A 25,016-nucleotide genomic window follows, 5' to 3' on the forward strand; every position below is an offset into this window, starting at 1 on the left:
GCAGAGGTAGAAAATAGATTTCAAATACTTTAAGTTTTCAGGGCTTTTTTTCTTCCAGGGAGCAGTTTGAAGAGTTCTTGTTCACTTACTAGGTGGTCAGAAACTTACATTCTAACACATCCTTCTTTCCTTGTCTGTGAAAACAAGGCTTCTAGATAAAAACCTGCTGTGTCCAGAACTCCTAGCTTGATTTGTGCCACTAACTGAATGAAACTCGTCCTTGGCAAAAGGTTGGCGGAGGTTTATCCATATATGAACCTCACACAGAGTAGGTTTTGAGGCTTGAGGTATTGTATGGGCTTATTCTGGTCCTCTGCTGAGAGTAAATTTCATCCAGTGGAAGGGAGGTAAGGTGGATGGGGGGAGCAGGAAAGAGATTCAAGGATAGAAGGACAAAATTGTGACCGTGACATCAAATTGGTGAACTTTGGTGAACTCCAAGAGATTGCTGGAGGCCAGTTAGGGAGGGAGAGGAGGTGGGTCTGCTTGGGAATCATCTGTGGGAGGTGAAAACAGGCTCATAAATGTAAGATGACATTCATGGCTTTTCTCAGCTGTACTTACTTTTGCGTATTGATGTTTTGGAAAGCTTGAAGCTGGATTAGTAGCCTAGTAGATTGATGGGTAATACTATGTTTAAATACCCCACATGCCTGTTACTGTATTTAGATTGTTTTTTTAATCTACCTGCTTGGCAGATGTAAGCTAGGTAATAACAACTGTGTTGCTTTAAAAAACACCCGCTTGTTCTGGCACAAGCGGGAAGTCTCCCGACCCATTGCGTGCGTACGTCCTTCAATCCTGTTAGAGGCTGCTGTGTCAGGCGGTTGGTGCTGCTGCCTTTGTGGCTAGATAGAGAGTTCTTTAGCAAAATCTTGTGCTGCTTTACTCAGGCAAAACAGGCTAGGGTGGGGTATTTTTAAAGCAGTGACTAGTATATTTTGTTACTGCTCCCCTTTGGGCTTTTTATAAAGATCCAAAGACTAAAATCTCACAGAAATACTGCAGAGGCAGATAAAACAGTAGTGATGAGCTCTGGAGTTCATCGCTACAGAAGCATTGCTGGTGGTCTATCTACAAACTTACCTTGTCATAAAAACCCAAAACCACCAGGCAAATGACAATGGCCTTATTGCCAGGTGCTTCATTGCCCCTGTGAAGTCCCAAGGTGTGATTTTGGGGGTGATGCTTCCTGTGTCTCATTTCAGAAGCATACCCTTGAGTGGTCCTAAACCCGTGACGATGATAACATACTTATTATTCAGCTCACGATAAAAGAATAAACGCTGGTTTCTAGACATGCCAAAAACCCCATGATGGCCTCTATTCAAAGGTAAAATAAGTATATCTGAAAGCAGTCCCAGGACAGGGCGCGAGCAGGCACGGCTCAGCACAGGGCAGCCCGGTTTTCACGAAGGCAACGTGGTGATATGAGTGCACCAGGGAGAGAAAACAAAGCTAACTAGATGAAGACAAAAGAGAAATGGGGATAAACTTGAGCAGAGTGAAATAAGAGTAGAAATGGGAGCTAATCCTCTTCCAGATTGCCAAGTTAAATGTCCACGATGTTGTAGAAAGGAACTAGATGTAGGTGTGGTTTAATTAAAAAGGGGTCCACCCATGTCAGCAAGAAGGCTCCATCGCAGGGAGCGTAGGAAAGCATCCGTAATATTCAGAGACCTGCTGCTTATTTGTCCTGCGTGCTTCTCTGCTCCAGGACGCTGCGCTTGGATCAAAAGAGATCTCTGAGAATAATGCAGGGGAGGCAGGAGGAGAGACCGGGGGCTTAGGGAGTGACTGAGAAATATGCCGCATTATTTCAGGACTTCCCGGCTGAACGTTGTGGTAGACCACATATGGTAAACACAGATGCTTGTGTAGTTGGTAGTATGATTAAGTTTAGTTTGGGGGCAATATTTGTTTCTTTTTTTTTTTTTTCTTCTGAAGACTTATGGAACATTCTTGACTTCCTAATGTGTTATTGGGGACAGAAACAAAGAGCTCATTTAGGATAACAGGTGCGGTTTTATTAGCTGGTGTAGTATTATCAGGTGTCATAAAACCCAACAGTAGGAGCTTCCCCAGATCACTCGGTACTTTCAAGAGCCAAAGTAATTAGAAAAAAATAAAGCAGTGTCTCTATACTGTTGCAGCTTTAGTTTGGTGCCTTTTATCACTGAAAAAAGCACCTTTTTTCTCTCCTGGGTCTTCTGAATAGCTTTCATGAAAAAGAGGGACCAGCTGCAGATTGAAGCAAAATTCGGACTAGAGGTGTTCAGCTGTTGATTCAATCACATGTCTGACTACAACCAATTGGAATAAAAGACAGATAAGAGCATTTCCAGACAGATATTTGCTCTTTTATAGTTAAACAAAAAAATGGAGTTTGAAAGGTTTTTGTGTTGTTCAAATTTCATGGTTCTTACACTTTTTTGGAGAAAAAAAATCTGAGCCTGTAGCTAACTATGGTTTAGTGGGTACGGTGGTGTTGGGTTGATGGTTGGACTTGATGATCTTACAGGTCTTTTCCAACCTTAGTGATTCTGTGATACCTATCTGGCTGTGATCTTCCCCTTTCAGTTTGCTTGAAGACTGCAGAAAAAGTGCTTTGGGTGTTACTTTGTGTGGGAAGATCTGAATTTAAACTTTTTTTGGAGGGGGAGAAAAATCCTCACCCCAAAATAAAAACCATTAATTTGGAGGGAGGGGTAGAAAAAGGATAAGCAGATGTTCATGTCTATCGTCATCCAGTTCTACTGCGAATGCCATAGGCAGACACATTGCAGATTCTGGCAGCCTCCCGTTGAGAATATTTCAGGTTAGAGATGCCCCAGAGACAATCTTTGTTTCTTTCCTTGGGACAGAGCGCTCCAAGGCTTAGTGCCCAGGGAGACCTGGCCAGACCTTGCCCTGCAGCCGAGCGATTTAACCGCAGTTATCCAGCGGCTGTGGCAGGAGGGACTCGTAGCAGGACTTACTGCCGTTCCCCAGGATGGGCTGGAACTCCCAGCGAGGTAGTGCTGGGACACGACTCAGCCGAGTCCTCGCGCAGGTGCTCGCAGGGACTTAGGTTACACGGCAGCAGTCAGAGGAACCTGATGTGCTTTGCTAAGAGGATGGATGTAGGCATGTGCTTAATTGCTTTGCTGAATAATAGGCCAAATTGATATAGCAGCTAAGAACTGTTCTTGTGAAGGGGACCCGGTAACTTTTGGTACCCTCCGCTGTTTTATGTAGTTGTTGCCAGCAGAGGTGAGATAGCTGGAGCAGTTTGACTAGTGCCACAGTACATTTAATAACTTACTACTAATACTAATGTGTAAATGCATTTTTATGGTCAAGAGAATGGAAACACTGATGGACTAACCAGCGAAGCATTTTGTCCGTCTTTGTACTTCAAGTAGTTTATGCTGTCCTTTTTGCCACTAAAGCATCTAAGCTCTGCCTTGACCAGTAAGTGTTTGAGGTTCCAGCAAAGACAAAACAACATTTGAGTTTACAGTTATTTACAACATAAGAAACTACATCTGTCCAATTGTGAAAAGGAAAAGTTCAGAACAACTAACATATTCAATGACCACTGTCTCGGGCTTCTTTTTTAGTCTACATAGATCTTTAAACCGTAGAGCTTTTCCGTGTATAACACCTAGCGAATGTATGCCTGTAATGCATGTCAGGCAAAGTCTTGTATGTCTTGCATGTTCATTTGAACATTACAGAAAAAAGTGTAGTATTTTGGCAGTAAATGTATATATTACTAGTACTTTTTTTAAACCAGATTTCTTAGTTGTAAACCCACAATCTGTGCTGAACTGAAGGCAGCTTGAGAAAGGACATATGACTGCAGGATTTTAAATTCGGGAAAAAAAGAGATCATTAAAAGAAATGTTAGAACAATTGCCCTCTTTTCTAATAATTAGTATTCGCAAAGAAAAAACATGTTGTAACTACCTAGTAATTTCCAAATTGCTGAGACACCTAATGAGTTGTCTTAAATAAATTTACCAAACATATAGAAGGAAATAATTACTGAGCATTTCATTCTGAAATCACAACTCAATGCAAAATGGTTACCCAGCTGCCTTGTGTGTGTGCGTCAGTTATTCAGCAAGAAAATTATTTGGTTGGGAACTGGACCTTGTCCTGTTTGGACTTTCAGTGGCACATTCACATTGTCTGTTAGATGTTAATTTTTTTAAAAAAGTCCTCCTAAAATGCTTTCCTACAGCTGTACTGGACCTCGCTATTTAACATTACAACAGCTGCAATAGATTTTGTAATTCTAGGGGGATATTAATAATTCTAGAGGATATTAAAAGCAAAATAGGGGCTGTGCTTCCAGTCTAATCTCTGCACCTCATTCTGCAAAGCCTTTACATGTGGGAATAACCCCTTTGGTTTCATTAGTGCGAAAGGTTGCTCCTCCTGCCTCGAGCTCCCACAGAAGTCTCACTCCAGCACTTAGGATATTTGCAGTATTTTACTGGGCTTGTTCTTCTAGCACACACTAATTTTTCTGGCCCCGACTTTGATTGCAGCACAGTAATGTTTTCATGCCAAACGAATAGATACCCACTGTTTTGTATTTGCCTCTTAATTACATCACCTGCCCAGTAATTAAATTTAGCTGCCTGTCCTGAGTGCTGAGACCAGGTGAGCACCAACTGTGGTTGACAGTAGTGGCCACTGTTATTTAAAATGGGGGGGTTTCAAAATCCACAAGTTTTGGTTCCCGCTTTCGTGTAAAAATATGTTAGTACTTCACACTTAGAGTAGTAACCTCAGTGAGTTAAACCTACATTTTCGGGCAGTGGGAACAGTATAGCTACTATGACTAGCTTGTGTAGAGGCTAATTTTGTGCAGAGGGACTGCACTATGAACAGGGACCAGTGAGATGGTTTGTGTTGGGTCTTGGAGTGAACTGCATCTGCAAGGAATAGCTCTTCTGTTTTTTTAAAAAAAAAAAAGGGCATCGTTCCTTGAATGCATGCGGCATATGGCAGCATATGGCCCTGCAGCCATCACTGTGCCTATTTGTTCTCCTTTTGCTTTGTCAAGAACTTTGTCAAGTTTCTGGGAACTTGTTAAGGAGGTACGTAGCCTCATGTGCGATGCGCATTGACCTCAATTCGTGCTGAAAGCTGCAGAGGACTGAGGACGCTCTTTTTTCAAGTTGAGGCTCCAGTTCTTGATGAATATATCTTGTGTGAAAGGGAGGTAGAGGATGGGCTAACGTAACCTTCTGTTAATGATATCAATCTTCCTTCTCCAAGTAGCTACTTAGGTTTTTTGGCTACTTCCACTGTTGGAGTGTGAAGAGACCTCAGCCCCAACTCTTAAGAGCTATGGTCTGGAGTTACATAGGCTTTAGGATGTATCTTCTGTTTCTAAGCAGTGCTGATGTCCCAAATCATGTTGAAGTCTGAGCAGGCTGTTGTTGTTCATTATTGAAGATAGGAGCACAAATTATTACATGGGGTTTTATTATTCCTTTTAAAGTCAATGAGTGGAGCAATGACTGCAATAGAAAAGAAGTGACAAATTAGTAATAACAATAAATAAATCTTGAGTTGCTTAAACCTTGCAATACATGGCAAATAGAAAGAATCACCTCTCTGATGGGGTTATATTGACCTGTGTATGCTGTTCTGATAGTAAAAAAGAGCCTTCTCTCATTATTTCTGCGCACATACCTGCCAAGTTCAGGAGTATATAAGTAGTTTTAAAGACCTGTATCATAATGTAACTTGAATAAATAATTGTCTTTAAATACATATGCTGAAAAATAGCCAGCAGTTTTTGTCGTACGGAAAACATTCTTGGGGGCAAGACACAGTTGCCAAAGACGGGCTTCGCCTGCCTAGGTTGGTGCTGTGGGTAAGAGGGGGCTGTAAACAGGCAGCGATGGCCGCTCCTAGCTTGCCCAAGGCGCACAAGGTGTTTAGTGCTCTGAGCTTTGGCCTCCTCTCCTGGCCAGGAGCAGCGGGCTCAGCACAGGGTGGTCTGCGCCAGGGGTTCTGAGGTCTCAGCTTTCTGTTCTCGTTTGGGAGGATGAAATCTTGGGGTGTCAGCTATGTGGCATATGTTACAGCCTGCTTTTGTGCAAATACTGTGGGTTACAGTACTCAGACAGATAACTTGTTATCACGAGACATACTGAATGCATCTAGAACAAAAATGGTACTGGTTTAGAATGAACTCTTCCCTCCTTTGATGCTCAGGTAAACTGAGTAAGCATGCCTGCTGTGGGTTGGAATATGGTTTGGCTTGAGAGCAAGAGTTACTTTGCTGTTTTCTGTGTTTCAGCCTAAGACTGAATTTCTTGGGAAGTTAACAAAGTGTCTGGAAGCAGCCCTTTCTGGTAGCAGCCTAGCCCTGAGTGATAACCATCTGGCATCCCAGCACCCGCCAGCCCCTTCCCGGAGCACCGTATTTCATGTGCAGGTCTCTGATCGGAGGTTTCCGCAGCTGGAGGAGCTACAAGCACTGAAGTGCCAAATTAATCATGAATAGCTCTATTCAATGGGAAGAAATGCTTTCTGATTCTTGGAAAGCCAAGGTCCTAAAAAACTCAAGCCCCATGATCGTATGTATTTAATCCAGCTGAAGTGACTAGTAGTAGCCAGTCTCTCCATGATTCCATGTCTTAGCCGAGAAATGAAATTTCAGCTTCTCTGCCTGCAAGTTTAGTGTTTTCTGGCAGTGCTGTAACAACAGCTCCAGTCCTAAATGTGGTACTGCCCTGCTTTTGTGGGAGTTGGAGGCAGGGGAGAGATCCATGAGTTGCAGTGTCCAGTTTTGTATAAGGACATTTGGACGAGCTGGATATTAAAGGACACGTCAAGATTGCACCCAGAAGTCTACTTTTGATGCTTTGATTCTTGGTAACATGGTTAGTTGACAAAAAAACGGCAACAAAACGACCGCAGAAAGCCAGATCCACTGTATTGTCCCTCTCCCCCAGGGTACGTAGGAGTCTGCAGTTCCTCCCAACCTGTGCGGTTCTGATTCTGTCATATAGTGTCAACATAATGCAGCAGAAAACAACGTGGAACAAATGGCAACATGAGACGAGTTTCCCTATCTGTATATCCATCTGTAAATGTAAATTTTTCTGTTACTGATTATTACATAAGTTGCAGGTTTCCTGTGCAGCAGGGCTTCTGCGTGCTAGCCCTCGGTGGGGATTTTGCTGGCTGTCCCCAACCTCGCAGAGACAGGAATGTGACAACGCAGGCTGAGTGTGAAAAACAGCATGTAGGAGAAAGTCGCGTTGTGCTTTACAAGGCCATGTTTGTCTGTTTTCCAATATAAAACAGCTAAACAATGATGAGCAATCTTGTTTTGTACAATATTGCTCTCTTAAACCTCCATTGTGCTGTGCGTGCGCTCACACACTTGGTTGTCTGCTAGGAAATTTTTAATTGAGGTCCTGACTGGTTTAAAAGCATTGGTGCAACCTGGTTCATCTCTCTGGTCTGCTGTGTAACCTCTGTGTTCAGCATCAGGACAGGCTCTTTAGGATCTTTGGGGCCTCTGCATACTGTGTCTTGCAGGAGGTGAAACTGCCTTGAGCATCCGAAAACCTGTAGGGAAGCTTGAAGGTACCAAGTCGGATTCCTGTTGCAGAGAGGAAATAAGAGGAGGCACAGGACGAGAGACAGACAGGGGTGAGGACAGGATGGGACAGGAGTGATCGTTTTTCCCCTGAAGTATTTCATGCTGTCCCAAGCTCTGATATTATTCAAACTCCAGCAAACCATTCAAAATAATTGGCTGCCTCGCGGTGTGCTACCAGTCCTGATACTTTGTCATTTTAAAGTGCTATGGATTGTCGAAGTGAACTCTCTGTTACTGCAAAGACATTTTTCATGTTCTCAGCTGAAAACAACGTGTGTGTATGAACACAGATACTAGGGCTTTCCCCTTCAGTGGCATGTATGCTTTACTAAGCATAGTGATTGCCACGTATGCTCAATGTCTGGTTATTCCTGCATAGAGAGATGCGCTCAAAATGCCCGTAGCTAGTCCTTCTGTGGGAGGAGGATGCCTACAATAAGACAATGCTGCCCTGTTGTCTTGCTTAATGGATAAGGCAGAAGCTTTTTGTCTGAGCAGAGTGTGTTTTCAGAAATGCTTTCTGGGTTGTGATGGACTCTGCAGCACCCTAAATCTTTTCAAAAGAGACTGCATGTCATCTGGCTTATTGGAGCTCCTAATGGATTGGTGCTTTAATTGCACAAGCTATATGACAGAGCATTACAAGTTATGGCTGGATAGAGAGCAATTCAGATCTGTATATTTATGGCAGTTGGAAAAAAAAATTATTTGCAACCTCCCTGAAGTCTTTATTTTTTTCCCCCTTCTGAAACCGTAACGGCTAAAGGTTGATATTTTCTTCTGCTCTTTTCTTCAGCAAGCAGGAAGGCTGGACCTGGCTGGCTGTCGTTTGTAGTGTCCAGGAAGAGGATGCATGTGAACTTTTCCTCCCTAAACAGGCTGGGGCATACAAAGACCACGTTCACTGGGAATATTTTGCTACCCTTGCCAGTCGTCCAGCCACCTCAGCATGTATCTTTCAGCAGTCTCAAGTGAGCAAGTTGCCAGTCAGTCAGTGAGCAAGAGGGACTGATGATTTACCGTTATTTTGTAGTTGCTGAATAAACAAACCCACTGTTCTTTCTGCTTTACCCTTTTTCCCCTGTCGTTTTTGGGATTGCTTCAAACCTCAATGTTTTTATCAAAGCTGAACTATACTAATTGATGAGAGAGGAAAATGAATGAGGGAGAAAATAAATAATAAATGGCAAGAAAAATGAATTGATAGAAGCCCAAAGTAAAAAGGCTGTGAAATACGAAGAGAGTCTTTCATTGCCTTGAATAATATAATTATCTAGCAAAACCTGTTTCCTTCAAATTATCAAATCTGATGTGCACTTGAACTCATTGCATATGCTCCACATCACAAAGTTCCTGTATCTCCCAGGGGGTTGTGAGGTTGAGGTGGGTAACGGCGTGATAATCGGTCCTTGAGTATTACGTGCAAATGTGAAACTGTGGACATATGCGATATGCCCCAAATTATCATCTGGCTGCTGTAAACAATATTAAAATACAGAAATTAAAAGGTCTTTTTGATAAAGTTTTGTGTACAGAAAAAGATGGGGAATGCCTTCTTTCCTCTTTCATCTTCTCTCACTTCCCAAAGACTACTAACATAATTTGGTTTTCATTGTGTGGTCAGGCAGACAGTTACACTTTCCCAGCTGCGACAAGAGCGTGGATGCATCGTAGTATTTAGTATCATCACATCTATTGCAGTTTCAACAAATATGAGCTGTCAGTCCAGAACTTCATTGCATTTGGTGCTGTACAGGCATGAGTGTTCGTGTTGGCTTGTTGCATGATATTCTGTCAATATTGCACAATATTGCTGTCAATATTCTTTAAACAGAACTGAAAATTAAACCCAAGAAGTGATGCTTTTGTCTGTGCATGGTTTTAAAAAATAGTCAAGAGCTGGACTTCTGAGGATAACAAAGGTTGTTTTCAATTTATGGACTGCTTGTGTTATAGTAGTTCCCAGAAGCCTCAATCAGATTCTGAGTTGCATTTTGTGAGTAGAAATCGCTGCTGCCAAGAATCCAGTGTAACTACAAATGCATCTTGGCTGGTGACTGCAGAGCGCAGAAGTCAAGGGTGGTGTTAACAGAAGCAGGAGAGGTGACCGGGAAGTCGGTGCGCTGGCTTGCAAGGGTAAATGTGCATAGCCGGTAGGACCGTGTAGTCTTGCTCAGCGTGGGGCAGCGATTGAGCGAGCTGAGAAAAGTAAACCTTAATCTTGCCTGGTCTTCTGCTCTGACCGAATGTGGACACTCGCGTTCCTCGGCCCATGCTTACAGTACGTTACAGAACGCCAGTTTTGATTGCTTACCTTGGACTGCTTTTTCTGTCCATCTTGCCGCTATTTGCAGAATCATGCCTTGTTTTCAGCGTGGTTCTGCAGTTCAGCATCACATGAGTCACAGTCCTGGGGCTGCATCTTTCAGATAAGCCACTTGCTATTTGGCATAACTTCCAAGAGAAGGGATCATGCAGATGTGATTGTACCAATCCGTATCATTTGGTGTACAGGCAGTGATTAGCATTGAAGAGCAGCCTGGAGTAGCCTTGCAGTATCAGCTACTTTGGGTAAGACTACTTTGTTCTGACAGCATTAAATAGGTCGGTGCTCAAAGATACACCACTGAAAGCCAGTATGGGTAACTGTGCATCCAGCATAGGTATCTATTTCTATTAAATTGCCTTACAGAGCTACACTGAATCATATCCAGAGGACTTGAATAAATATATAGGTAGGAACCTGTGCACTTTTTGTTCACCATTTCCCTATACAGATGATTTCTGCAATCCTCCTAGGTGCGCGATGCCAGTATCTGTCCTGTCGGTGATGTGTTCTGTGCCTTGTTCTCATACACCTTTCAGTACATAGAAAATCAAGGGAGAAGTGATATGGTCAGAGAGCACGTGGGTGAGGAGCAGTGTCTGCTACTCTTGGTGACAGCAGTAGTGGCTTTGTCTCAGGCTTCAGGCATGCCGGGATGTGGTGCGTTCCTGTTGCAATGTATTATGCCAGGTAGGACTAAAATCTCGGAAAGAAGCCCATTCCTACTGCAGTATATTATTTGTCTTTATTACGCCTTTTGAATTATTATTCGGAGAGAACGATTACTTTTCCTTCTTCCTTTCTGCTGCTATTGAAGCTTTGTTGTCTGTAAGTAAAAAAATGTGATGATCAGCAGCTATAAAGCATTTTGCATCCTCAGAGTGTTTAGTGGACAATAAATGATATGCTGTTCTTCTCTACCACAAAGTTGGTCTGTCTTTGCAACTCCTGGCCTGTTTGTTTTTTTCTTTTTTTTTTTGTTTTTTTTTGGTTTTTTTCCTTTTCTTTTTATTCTTTTTTTCATTGCTTTGAACAATGCAGGCTGTGGTATGGAGGACAAGCTATAATTTTAGGACTAGAATATCTGACTGTATAAATTCAGTCTCCCACTGATAGACTTTCCCTTTGGCTGCTGAACAGAGATGTAGGTTGGAACAGTAGACTAGGCAGGGGGTCTCCTGCTACCCATTTCACCTAGGTGTGATGAGTTGGCATGCTTTGCACTCTCGTTTTTGATCAGGGAAGAAATGTTCTTACGCCTCTGTTGATGATGCATGTGGTAGCTGAAGTTTCCATCTTGCCCCCAAGATGGGGAGAGAGGAATAACTGGCAGGCACTGAGCAGCCCGAGAAGTCTCTTTGGTGCACGCCTAGCCAAGTGCTGTGGCTGGTGAGTTCCCTGGTCTCTGCTACATCCCAAAGGAAGCAGAAGGAAGAGCAGCATGGCTAGCTTCCGAGCTAGGAAAAACATGTGCTGCTGCCAGCAGCTGATGCTAGTTTTCAGCCTGTTGATGTTAGACCTGTTCCAGCTCAGGATCCCAAACGCGTGGGTCTCCGCAGACACCCGGCTGCTGTGAGGCACGCTGCACTTTCCAGCTCACCTTGGTGTGTGGGGTGCAGGGTGACCGACTGTCCTGGGAAGGGGTTTTTCTGGTCTGTGTGTTAGCTCATGTTAGGCGAATCCTGTTCTTGCCATAGAGGAAATCTGCCCTCCCTAGTGACAGTACCATGCTTATGGCCAAGTTATGAGTGCGTAACAAGAAGAGAGCATATGCTCATCAGTGGTTCATTGCCAGAAGTCTTCTAATGGATATGTATTCACATCAATATTTAAGAATATTTTAGTTTACATGGAGAGTAAGAATATTGACTTCTATGGTAGATTACATTAGAAGATATGTCCCTGTGCTGCAGGATATAAATCAATTTAAGGACAAAAAAATTGAAAGACAAAATGCTGTAGAATGGCTCTTTTGGAACACGTATACAGTTACAGATTCTGGAGCTCTATAGACATATAACTATATAGATGTATATGTCTCCAATTTGTTGCTAGAAATGTGATGACTTAGAAATTATTTGTTATACTGGTTATATAATAAAGTGCAGCATACGTAGTCCAGCTCATTACTCCTTTTCCTTGTTTAAAAACCGAAACAGTGTCTCTTAGCAGTGGTCATATGTTGCCGTATATTCCTCCTATGGAGTACAGTACTGGGGCCAGATCCTTCTGCAGCTCTGCATTATTCTGATCCTTTTGAAGTTCTCTGTTTTTTAGTGATAGTGGTTTTGTGTAGTTGTTTTTCCTAAAACATGCAAAATATGTAGGTTAAAAAGTTAGACTATGATGCAAACTATATGCAGCTCTTTACACTGAATTTTATATACTGACTTTTATAGCAGCCATTACCAGCCCAGCTGAGTGCCATGGTACAGAACCTGGGGAGTGTGTGATTGCTGCATGTCACCTGCAGCCAGCGCAGAGCGTCGGGCTGGGGAGGGTGAAATGCAGACCTCTCCCGTGCTGGGACCAGACTAACCACCCAAACACAAATTAGTCAAATGCTGTATTGAACAGAACAGGATTCTGCAAGGCTGGAGTCTGGCTTAAGCAAAGGCCATCGTTCACCAGACAGACATATTAATTTATTAGTGAAAATTCCATTTGCTTGGGAAATGGCTCAATAAGGGACATATATTTCCTGTTCAACATTTACCTTGGGTGAAAAGTTAGGCCTAGACTTTACGATTTAGAGATCTTTTTAGGAGTTTCCTCCTATAGTGAAAATTCACTTCACCTTTGGTATGAATGTGCAGTCGTGCACACCTCCATCAGTGGTGCTTGTTGAAGTCTAGGTTCAAGTCCTAGTCTTGCTAGGCTTCTGGGTCGTTAGAACAAAATAGAATAGACTATTTTGGTTGGAAGGGACCTACAATGCGTTGAGTGTTTGTTTGAAGTTTTGGAGAGAGGCAGTTGATATTTCAGGTTCATCATGAGTAAATGTTCTCTTTACCTTACCTTCTCTGTTTTGCAAGACCAAACCTCCATCTTTCAGTTGGCTCCACGCAAACATAAAAGGTCGGCTGTGTAGGATGCTGGAGTCAGGTTGCTTTATAAAAAGAGAGGAGCGTCTGCACACTTCAGGTGTTGCCAGGCGTCCTGAATAAAGTCCCAGACGAAAAAAATCTGACTGTGGCGGTACCCTATTTCCTCCCTTATAGGCTGTTGCGTTCTGCTGCTGCTTGCATGTGCTGTTTTCATTTCCTACATTGTAGAGCTTTTGTGTTCCCCTATTGAGTAGCTTTTAATAATGTGACTTTCGCCACTTTTTTTTCCCCTCTCAAAGCACAGAACAAAGCTTTATGTGAGCGGTACCCACGGCAGGGAGGGAAGTACTTACACAATGGTACTGTATTTACAGGGAGGGGTGATTCTACCCAAGCTTTATAATACCTTAATTATATTTGATGTGACCTAGCCCTTGACAATCTTGACTCTAAGGTTGTCAAACAGGATTTAAATATTGTAAAGATTTCTGGACGGTGCCCACAACTGAGCTGTATTTCAGTGTGTCAGTAAGAAAGTGAAGAGATTCTTGGAAAGTGGAGAGAGAGGTTTTTCTTGGGTTTTTTGTCTTTGGCTTAGTGCACCTGATCGGTAAAGCCAGGTTATTTCTCTGCTAAATTCTGGAGATTTTTCGTACTAGTGACAATATGTAAAACCCACTCAAAGAAATTAAACAAATATTTTTAAAAGTATTTTATGAATCTGACTGGGGAGGGGGTTTCTATTCCTTACGTATCTTTTCTTAGTGACATGAATTTAATTTCAGGGCTCAGCAGATTCGTACACAAGCAGACCCTCAGACTCTGATGTCTCTTTGGAAGAAGATAGGGAAGCAATCCGCCAAGAAAGAGAACAACAAGCAGCTATACAACTTGAAAGGGCGAAGGTGTGTTCTTTTCAACTTTAATAATGACTAACTTATGTGGCATTTATCTTTTGCCTAGTGTTAAAATTCACGCTGTTGGTTTATAATGATGATGCTATCTTTTGAAGTAGTTTGGCAATTGAGTCAAGTTATCTGCAGACAAGATGTCTGGCGGAATATAGTGTAAATATTCTTATATAAATGGGGATCTTCTCTAGTGATCGGAACTCTCCTGGGTTGTCTGAAATTATTAGGTCTGAATTTTGATGTATTTGGCAAATGTCCTCTGCTAGGTTTTTGGTAATGTGATACAATTCTTGAGTCAGAAAAGTTTCTACTGTTTGTGATGTGTGTTTCTATTTGTAGTCCAAACCAGTAGCATTTGCTGTTAAGACTAATGTGAGTTACTGTGGAGCTCTGGATGAAGATGTTCCTGTCCCAAGCACTGCCATCTCTTTTGATGCCAAGGACTTCCTGCACATTAAAGAGGTAAACCCAAGAAGTAGTAAAAGGGAATGTGAAAGGGAATCTTTTTACATGCTGAGGACTGTGATTTGAACAGTCGGGGCTGAGCCATACCAGATTCAAAAGAGAGCCAAGAGCCGAGTGGAGGCAGGAGGGCACAGCACATGCGTCTGCTGAGTGATGATGTGGTGGTACTTCAGCCTTTTTAGAGTTCCAGCACCCTGGGGTAGTTATCTTGCACTTTTTTAACGCTTGATGTTACCGACTTGTTGGATTTCTTACGTCACAGGAAGGAAATAACATCTTTCTGTATGTTAAATACCCTTCAGCATGGTAGATTCAGATTCTTTTCATCAAATGAAGTTTGTGATGGATCGGAGATTACGTAATAGAAAGGGATTCTATTGATCAGAAAGTGGAGTAGCACCAGGTTACACCAGGTCTTCATAAAGCACCAGATAGGCTTGTAAGGAAGGAAATAAGACTTAGAATAAACAATAAGAAAAGAAAATATTGAAGAGGACAGATACAAAAAGAAGGAAAAAGGAATGGGAATAAATGGGACCTGAGTATGGCTGTGGTAGAGAAAAATACATTTTATTGCATGTTGAGCATATTTTCTGCAATTCTTTATCTGAAGTGAGTCCTCTGAATTTCCATAAACCCCTGTTGTTTTGTAGATTTGTTCATAGGCTTGCAGCTTGTAAAAACGTTTTTTCATCTCTGCATTCTGGGTTTATTTTAGGGTGTCCAGTACTGATTTGTCTCTTTCTTTGAACATGCATCCGTCATCGCTTCAGAGCACCGGTCTCCCTTAGACTGAGCACATTTAGGAGGAAAACACCTGCTTCTGCACCTCTAGAGGCAGAAATTGGTGGTAGGACAGGGGGTTTCGCTTTAAATTCTTTCTCCCTGAGGAGGACACAGGAGAGGCAGTTGATTCCCTTGTTCCATTTTCTTAATTTACTGCAAACAGATGGAAGTTCAATTTGGATTTTTTTGTTTGTTTCTTTTGTATGTTTCTTTTTTTTTTTTCATAATTGTGTGGAACAGTGCTTAAACCCCTGCTGAGGAAGTGGGGCGCTGAATCTGAATCTGCCTATCTCTGTATGCAGAATTGATTGCCCCTCCTCTTTGTTCCCCAAGAAGGTGCTCAGTTCTGTCTAGCACCGCACCTAAACTCTCTTGATGTATGCCACTTTCTAAACCTGCTTCCCATCAGGAAAAGGTCCTTTGCTAGCCCTCAGAGTTCAATGCAGACATCTACATCCATTACAGCACTCAGGTCACTTTCTCAGCTACCTTCCCTGATATATTCCCATCCACAGCAGAGATGTACCCTGCCTGACATACTGTCTTTTTAGCGTACATTCTCCTGGGTAACCGTTCGGGTAACTCTGTGCATCACCATTAAAACAAGTATTTGATCTTGGCTTTCCTAAGATGTGGCTACCTTTATTGTCAGGCCACTGATTGAATTTAATGTACTAAGCTCCTATCGTGCTGCCCTGTACATTTTTTCCGGAGAAGCGTCCCAAGTCTATGTCTTGGCATTCTGTGAGTTTTCTTCCAAAATCTAAATGGCCAGGATCACATTGCCACTAAACTGGAAGCCATCCGGCTTACTGGTATTTGTCAGCTCTGCTAAGGGTTTAGCATAGTGTCTTTGTTAACGCTGAAACCTTCAGCTTGCCTGAAGCTGTGGCTGTAACTCGGTAGGATTTCAGGAATGGTTCCCCATGCTGGAGTCTAGCTGCATGGAAAAAGGCTTTGCGGAATTTGTTTTTCAATGATGTGGCAGGCTTGCTTGGACTAGAACGAGCATGGTTCCAGGTTTTAGAATAATGCCAAACTAGGTAAGAAGTGAGGTCACCCTGCTGACAGGATGAAACATCAGCAGTAACTGATGAGTTGCTATATTGAGAATGTGTTCTGTATGTCTCATCTGTCTCCTACAAGACTATATACATTATGTGCTTACTTAAAAGATGAAGTGGCAACAATTACTGACAATGCAGAAGAAATCATGGGCATGGCAACCAATAGGAGTGAACTGTAGTCCTCCCACATGCTGAATGCGAAGAATAGCATATGGGAGGTAATGACCTGATGCAAATAGCCCTGCGTTCCTTCCTGCATCGTTATCATTCGTGTTGTTCAGATATTCTCCGCATAGCACTAATTCTGATCTCAAGTCTAGAGGCACCACTCAGAGGTCCATGACCTGCTAATGGAAGAAAGCTTCCCATGTTCAAGCCATGCATTTAGAACTGAAATAGAATGGGTAATGCTCATGGGATTCAGGTTTTACAGGGGTTTAAAGCCATTGATTGATTTCACTGATTTACAACAGTAGAATGCTAAATCCTGAAGTATTTGTCTATTTTAAAGAATGTAAATAGTTCTATCGACTTAAGCAGAAGCAACGTATTTAAAATTAAGCTTTGCTTACAGACATTGTCCTAATCAGGGTCATAACAGCATGAAGAATAGATACTGAAAAAGTTGAAATGATAAAATAATGCATAAATAACAGCTATATAAAGAGGACAGGTTTTCAAGATGAGGGTATAAGGATTGCATTTCCTGCAGCTGTATATGTTAATATTTGTGTGTATGTATGGGTTAATCAATAGGCTAATATATTTTTCAAAGATGTTGAGGTTCTGTATGTTTCAGAGACTTCAGTTAGGCACTCTTGTACCTTCGACAGCTGGGACATGGTATTTATGTGTTTCTGCAAGAACTTAAGTGCTTGAGAATATGGAGCCAAGAGAACTGATGATTTTTAAGAGGAGATTTCTGTGATAACTTTTTCCTCAAGGCATGCAAGCAGAATTGGTACACTCCTGCTGGTTTTAATGACTTGAAGGTCTGTTGTGAAAAGTAATGTTTCATTTGAACACTGAAGTACCTAATGAAGCATAGCAGAGTACAAGGTTCTCAGATATTTTTCTTCAAAAGCTCTGCTGGCAGCCAGCTACAACAAATCCTTTTCCACTATGATACTGCTTTCATCTCTCCATCATTAAAGTTAGGCCAGACTTTCAATAATGCAGAAAAAATATATGTTGCTAAAGGTTAATGATAAAATTAAATTTTTTATGTTCAGTTATATAGTAAAGTTTCTTCCTAAAGGTGAACTTTTCTTCAGCTGTTACAAATTTAAAAGTGTATGCCTCCAAACAGTTTAGCTACTTCTAGGCAGCGGCACCATAAAAACCTCAATTGTAGAGAGGTGTCACAAGTTTTGGTTAGAGCTCTACCATAGCATTAACCAGATACGGGTTTAGTTCATTGCTGGAGCTGCTAAGTTTTCTGTGTTGTCTAGAATAAGTTGATCTTCCTTTATTTTGGTTTCTAGAATAGTGTTTGTAGACCTTTTCCACCACACAAGGTTTTTGCAAAGGGATAACATGTTAACAACATCTGTACAAGTACTTGGAGAAGAGGAAGGAAAACTGGTGGTGGTGACCTTTGGTGTAGATCATAACTTTTACAAGGAACCAGTAATGATGGGTTTGATGGTGGTCTGAAGGTGTTATTTTTATGTTTTATATGGCCGCTGTGAGGTATTTTGGTGGCCTTGTTCACCAGAAATTGGTTTGGCTCATTAAATGACCATCACACTCAGCACCTTAGTCAGTGACATCACAGCAGGATGTGTTGGGGAGTTAAGAGGTAAGCCAGCACGGCCGCAGATAACACCGCTTTCCACTCTCCAGCTACAAAGAAGACGTCAGCCTTCCAAATACTGCCTAGCACCTTTTAACTTCACTTAAATTCACAAATTGTCCAGCATTCAGACGTCAGCGTGACTCTGGTTTTGTTGACCAGTATAGCGTTAAGGATTGTGGATAACAAAGTAAGGGAGTTTGGGATATGGAGCATTTTGAATTGAAGCCAGTAACCTTTCTGTGTTCCAGAAATATAATAATGACTGGTGGATAGGAAGGCTGGTTAAGGAGGGCTGCGAGATTGGCTTTATTCCAAGCCCGCTTAGACTGGAGAACATCCGCATTCAACAGGAGCAGAAGAGAGGACGTTTTCATGGAGGGTAAGAATGCTGTAATCTTTTAAAATAATTTAAAATCATTTCTGACACTGGGCAATATTTTCAAAGGTCACTTGATTCTTTTTTATTGCAGGGCATTTGGAGGAGTGTTTGATTTGGGATTCCAAATGAAAATACATATTTGCAGGGTATAAGCATGTTAGATATTGACGATGAGAAACAAGAAAAATGTGTATTGACTTTAGGAAAGAGCAGTAATACAGTATGAGTGGTAATGACAGAAATTTCTGAAAGGCTAGCGAGTTTTAAGTCCCCATGGGTTTAAGTCAGCTTTATGCTCAAAGGCTGCCAGATTTTTTCCCCAGCTGGTATGTTCTTAAGGTTGTGGGGTTTTTCTTTCTTTTTTTCTTTCTTTCCGTTTTGGCCAAAGTCAGACTTTTCAAACTTTACAGAGATGATCTTTGTTGTTCGACTTCCTTTATTCTTCGTCTTCCAGCCTGACTTTTCTGTGTCTCCACACTGCTAGAGCTGGAGATTGCAAGTCCTGGAAGAATACAAACTTGGTCACAGGTCTAGGAAGTAAAACTGGTTTCTCATAATCTCAGCTCAGTCACTGAAGTCACTTTTCTATTGGCTGAATACACAAAATACTTTTCTCTCTTTTTTTTTAACAACTTTACTACTAGCGTATTATTCCCACTAATTGAAAATGAAATTTAAATGTTCACGCAGATAACAAAAAGAACAAAACCTTTAGTACTGCAGAGTAAAGACACGTGAGCCAATTGAATCTGGACCTAAAAGGAGCATAATTTAGCCTGTATAATACTGTCAGGGAATTGGCATACTAATATGCTTAATCAAGGTCAGGAATCATTTCAAGTATAAACCATCTGGGGAAATGTTTTTAGAATGATTGAACAGCATTAACTGTGCTTTTTCCAAATTGCTTTTATAATTTTTGAGATAGCTACAGAGGAAGCCAGTGTACCCCAATGTACAGAAAGAAGATTATCTAATTCAGAGAGATGGACACTAACAGAGCATTTAGGATACTGTTTCAGATACAGCATATTAGAAAAATTCTCTGGTTGTGTGAATGGGCATGACTCCACCGAATCACCAGTTCTTGCAAAGATTTTGTCTAATCTCACCTATGGAGAATATTAGGAATAAAATCAAGTATGAAAGAAACAGGGGAAATATTGTAAAGGATATCTGTTAAGACTTTAAGTAGTCTGCAGTAACACTCCTGGATTTGTATGATAAAATTGAAAGTAATGTATAATGATAAAGTAGTTTGGTTTTGAGCACCTTTGTTAGATATAGTCATGTAGCATTTGTACCTTAAGATTTCTTTAAAAGCTGTGACTAGCTGTGATCCTAAGGCTCTGCGTGAAGAAGAATTCTAGTTTTGTCTGAGTAAGGCAGTGAAAAGTCATCTATTAAAGAGGGTTTCTAGAGTAGTATATGTTCGCAAAGAATTTGCCAAGTCCAGGAGTTAAACAATGCCCGCTCTGGAGAGCATATGGCAAGAAAGCAAGGACAAAATACTGACTGGGACTAGTATCCTCTCGCTGGTCAGTCTGTATGTAATGAAAAATACTAAATGCTGTGCTAAAGATGTGGGTTGTACCATGGGACTGTGTCACCTGCAATAATCAGGTTGCTTAAACAGTCCTTTCTGCCCCAAGCTCTCCTTCCTTCCTCCCATCTCCCCCTCAGCTGCTTGTGCAGTGAGCTGAATTAGAGAGCTGGTTCACCTGAACATCTTCCCCCTCCCCAAACCAGTTTCCTGCTCCAGTCTGCTGGGGGTTTGTGCTGGGTGCATCGCACGGGGAGAGGAGGGCAGGGCACAGGGGCAGAACTGCCTGGCTGGAAGCAGGGAGGTACAGTGAGTGGGAAAAGGAGCCACTTAGACCAGTGGTGCTACGCAACAAAAGCTATTTAAACCACCAGTTGAGATCCCAAACTTCCCAAGAGATGTGTCTGGCTACTCATGTGTGCTGGTAGAGAGACCCAGCAAGACAGAGGAGTGCTGGGTGGGGGATCTCGTGCAGAGCTGGGCTATGCGCTGAGTTTAGCAGATGTCTGTGACTAGAGCTGCTGCGTTTCCCAGCCTATGGGCAGATCACAGAAAAGCTTTCCTCGGTCTGTAGCGGAACCTGCTCTCCCCTCGTGGCCGGTACGCAGCTCTTCCAAAGCTGGGGGTCTACTTCATTACTGACGCTTTAGTTTCCCCATGTCAAGCCTGGTACCCTTCACCTCTCGCTGCAGAGGAAGCTTTCTCACAGCATGAACGTGGGTGAAGACTCTCTCCTTTACCGTGTGATTTCTCGTGGGGCAATTTCTCATAGCTGCTGCCTAAAACCTCGCATGTTTGCATCTCTGGGCGCTTGGTGTTAATGGGGCTCTTCCTGATACCATAGGAAATCAAGTGGAAATTCTTCTTCAAGTCTCGGAGAAATGGTTTCTGGCACATTTCGAGCCACACCCACTTCCACGGGTAAGACAGAATTTTATTTAAGGAAACTCTTGCTATTTCTAATACTTCTATTTTAAAAACGGTATATGAAAAATGTGGGTTTCCTCCCTTTCCTGACTTATTAAGATGTTTTACAGAAAAGTGCTTGCGTGCGGAGGTGGAGAAAGTCATCTATCTCTAGACGTGCAGTAGTTGCTAAGGGACTGGGAAAAAAATCTCGGGGAAGGTGGCAGTTGCCCCAGAATGGAATGAACGACAAATTTAAACAGGGCTGATCAAAAGGGAGGTGCTTGAGAGAAATTGAAAATGCATTGACAAAGGGATTTTTGTTTGCAAGCGTTATGGTTGTTATACACAGTGTGTGTTTTTTAACCAAGTTCTCATTTGGTCTTTTAGCAAAACAGAAACAAAAAGTGGTAAGTAGTATTTTCATTTTATTTTATTTAATTCTAATACGTAATTCCCAGGATTTTCATATGGGTCGTCTTTGGTTAATCATTTGAAGGGTTGTTTTCTTCTTCTAGACAGAACATGTTCCCCCATATGATGTAGTACCATCAATGCGACCTGTTGTCTTGGTGGGTCCATCACTGAAAGGCTATGAGGTATGTATTCCAGATTTTTGCGGTTAGTTAGTATTTTCTTACCCATGATCTTCCTTAGTATATTCAGTGTGTGTAGTCCAGTGCAACTGAGTTGTGATAATTTAAAGTGATCTTAGCTTAAATAATTGTCCAAAATGTTATATAAGAACTAAGAGCATAGTTAGCACGTTGCACCATTTGGGTGAGGTACCAGCTGAATTTTTTTCTGTCTTGCAACAGTGTCTGTTATTTGTGATGTCTCAGCTGAAGGGTAGGTAACAAAAGTACACTGGCGCTGTCTTTGCAGTTTCACTGCTTTAAAGACAGTGCACTTCCATTGTTTTTGGTAGAGTTATTCTTGATTAAATCAAGTAAATCAAGTGTCTGCTACAAGAAGTTGGAGCAGTCACATTAACTAGCTAGACTTCTGTATACATGTAAAATTTTAGTCAAACTAGCACATGCGTTGAACTTAATTAGCAAAAACTTGGAAGAAGCTTCCCTCTCCTTTTTTCACTTATAAAAACTTTAAATCTTGCCATGAAACTCAGTGTTGGCAAATGAAGTAGCTGGACTATTGCAGCGTATTCAGTTTTGTTCTCCAGCACCTGAAACTGAATATGGGAACTGTTGATTATTATTTCAGCATGTTTTCTTGACGTTTATTTTTTTAGGATTATTAGTGTGTTGAAATAGATATGTAAAGAAACCTTTAACCCTTCTAAATTACTTGCCTCTGTTCAGCATGAAAATAGGTATGATAACATGCACAGATAAACAGGACACCCATTTTTCCAGACTGCTGCAGATTCAAATGAGCATTTAACACATGCTAAACGAGCATAGGCTTTTAGCAGGGCATTTTGGTGAACTTAACCATCTGTTAAGTGTTTTGCTGAATTAGGAACTAAATGAACATGAACATAAAATCACAGAGACACTTCATTTAGCTTAATTAATGTTGTTAGTACTTTATAGGATATTATTAAACATATTGGAATGGTTCTTTTTGGAAGATTACAACATGGTACCATTATTAGCATAATGCAGTGTTCTTGCATTGGGTTTTTTTGCAATAATGATTGAAAGTGTAGTTTAGCAAAGCAGGTACTTCATGTTCTACTCTCTGCCTTTTAATTTTATGGTGATGTTTCTTGACAGGAGTAAATTTCATCCATTGACTTCCATAGTGCTGCACCACAGATTAATTTGCCTAGGGACTCTCAAGTTTGGAGGGGAGAGAGGCTGTTTGTTAATACATACCTCTACAAATATGCCATCCTGCCTTTGTTTAAGAAAATAATACTAAGCCTGACATCTTGAACATATAAAGGTGTATAAATGGTAACACAGAATATTAATTTCAATTACAAATAGTGGTCTACATAACAGAAACACATTGGTCTTACTTTGCAACCTACATGGGAAAATTGTTTTGACTCTTTTTTCTCTGATTAAATTCTGAAGGAACCATTTTGAAAGAAAACCTAGGAGAAATAAACTGCCAGAGGCCTGGGGGCTTTGATTAAGTTCCTGTCTAGACTGGCAGATAATAGGTGTCAGCCTGACTTGTCCTGAAGAAGACAAGGAGCTCACTCAATAAAGTAGATGACAGCTGTCGAGGCTGAGCTTCTCTCAGATGCTTTCCCTTGTACAGGAATGGAAGTATCCATTTTTTTCTGCTTGTATGCCTCTCTGAGAATAGTTTTTCTCTTCTGTTAGAACAGTCATCCAACACGATAAATCTTGTATCTGAAGTTTTAAACCAATTCTAATAATGTTAGTGTAGGCAAAATCCAAATGATCTATTCAACCTGAATAGTCCCATATGCTTCTGACATGTTCTGAAGCCTCTTGGGAATGGTATTGCTATGGAAGGTGGTGAGGTGTGCTCTAATGCCTCAGTGCAAGTCAAGACGAGCAGAAAGAGTGACAGCTCTCACGTCCTCCGTTCCGCATTTTGGAGAATGAGTCAGAAAACTTGCAAGTATTTATTACAAAGTGTGCTGCCAAGAGCATGAAAATTAAATGGTTGCTACCTATAAAAGGTGTTGATTGTTGGCAGTATCCTTACCTTCTACTTACCTCTTTTCTTACTTTTGACTTCTTTTTCTCCCTGTCAATCCTCCCTGTTCAATCTTCCTCACCTCTGCAAAGGTGACAGACATGATGCAGAAAGCTCTCTTTGACTTCCTGAAGCACAGGTTTGATGGGAGGTGAGAAATACTGTCCTTTTCATGCTTTTTTTCCCCATGTGTTACTAACGTTTTAGTGATTTTTTTTTTTTTTTTTTTTTTTAATGCAAGAAGATTGATGCATGTTCAAAACTGATTTACTGGCTTTGTATCAACACTGAAATGCAGCCAGCTGTGGGGTGGAACACAGCTAATGTATTACTAGAAGTGCATGTATCTTCATATTTGCTATGTCTGTGGTGGGATTTCTTGAATTTAATAGAATAATTCTGCCTCAGTATCTTACCAGCCTGAAGTTACAGGAGAAATCTAGATGAAAAGTGACTGGGGCACATGGAAGATGCCAAAATATCTTTAAAGATGGCATTACCAGGCTCAGGTTTTTAATGTCACCCTGGGAAGCAATCTGTGCCCCTTGTTCAGCCAGGAATCGGAGGGAACGGTGCCACCGTGACCAGCCCTTTCGGCAGAGCCTGGCTCGCTGCTGGCCCTTGTCCCTCCGGCGCTCTGAAGCCACTGCTCTGCAGCCTGGGCTGACTGCATGTTGAGTAAATTGAACTGAATGGATTGCTTTCTTTTTCAAAGAGCTGTCCAGTTCCTTTTGTGGGTGGAACAGTTGAGAAAGCATGACTGGTTGCACGTAAAAGTACAGTTTTATTCACAATCCTTTGGGCATATGAAAATTTCTTAACCATTGGATACAGCAAGTGTGTACTGCTGGGCCATCTCAGCCAGCCACTGAAGTGTGCAGACACCAAATATAAGTGCCTCTTCATTTTATTTTGAAATTGCTCTATTTGGGATGGGTTTGTTCCAGCACCTTTTGTGACGTTCCAGGCTCCTTTACAGCAGGATGTTCTCTAAATAAAACTAATCACACCCTAGCCCTGAAATAAGTATCAGAAACAGCAGATTTCAACAGGGTGCGGTAATGGTGCTTCAGACCAACACCTAAGAAAAATCAACTCTTAAATATTCTTGGTAGTCAAAAATACTTACAAAAGGCAGTTTGAGGAAGGAAATGCTGAGAACTAAAGCATAGAAAAAAGTGTATCAGAACTTCAGAAATTGTGAGGAGGGTTCATCTTGTTCAGCTGGAACACAGAGAATATTTCCTGATGAGCTGCGAGAGGGTTAATTTGTATTTCTTTGCTAGGAGCATAGGCTTGGTCCATGGCATCTCTTCCTTTCCACTGGAGCTCGTTGGTAGTCATAGGTGACTGCTACATCTTTGGGATGTTCTGCCCTTCCTTCATCCTAGTTTGTTCAGTATAGTCTGTGAAGAGGAGCTTATACTGTGCTAGCTAGTATATGACAGTAAGTCAGGTTTGAAAATACCTAAAACTTTGGCACTAGGACAGTGAAAATAATAGTGTCTGTTGTTTAGAAGAGGT

General features: G+C 41.6%; 1 protein-coding gene across 1 annotated transcript in view; it reads left to right on the top strand.

Moving 5' to 3' along the window:
* Window positions 1–25,016, top strand: part of CACNB4 (calcium voltage-gated channel auxiliary subunit beta 4) — a 107,099-nt gene that overhangs the window by 64,427 nt on the left and 17,656 nt on the right. The window contains exons 3-9 of the mRNA XM_059820360.1: window positions 13,780–13,899; window positions 14,245–14,367; window positions 18,270–18,400; window positions 20,788–20,864; window positions 21,240–21,259; window positions 21,368–21,448; window positions 23,585–23,643. Coding sequence (XP_059676343.1) covers window positions 13,780–13,899; window positions 14,245–14,367; window positions 18,270–18,400; window positions 20,788–20,864; window positions 21,240–21,259; window positions 21,368–21,448; window positions 23,585–23,643 — 611 coding nt within the window. The remainder of the gene's footprint in view (window positions 1–13,779; window positions 13,900–14,244; window positions 14,368–18,269; window positions 18,401–20,787; window positions 20,865–21,239; window positions 21,260–21,367; window positions 21,449–23,584; window positions 23,644–25,016) is intronic.

The sequence above is a fragment of the Gavia stellata genome, chromosome 8, assembly GCF_030936135.1.
Source record: "Gavia stellata isolate bGavSte3 chromosome 8, bGavSte3.hap2, whole genome shotgun sequence".
Lineage (NCBI taxonomy): Eukaryota > Metazoa > Chordata > Aves > Gaviiformes > Gaviidae > Gavia > Gavia stellata.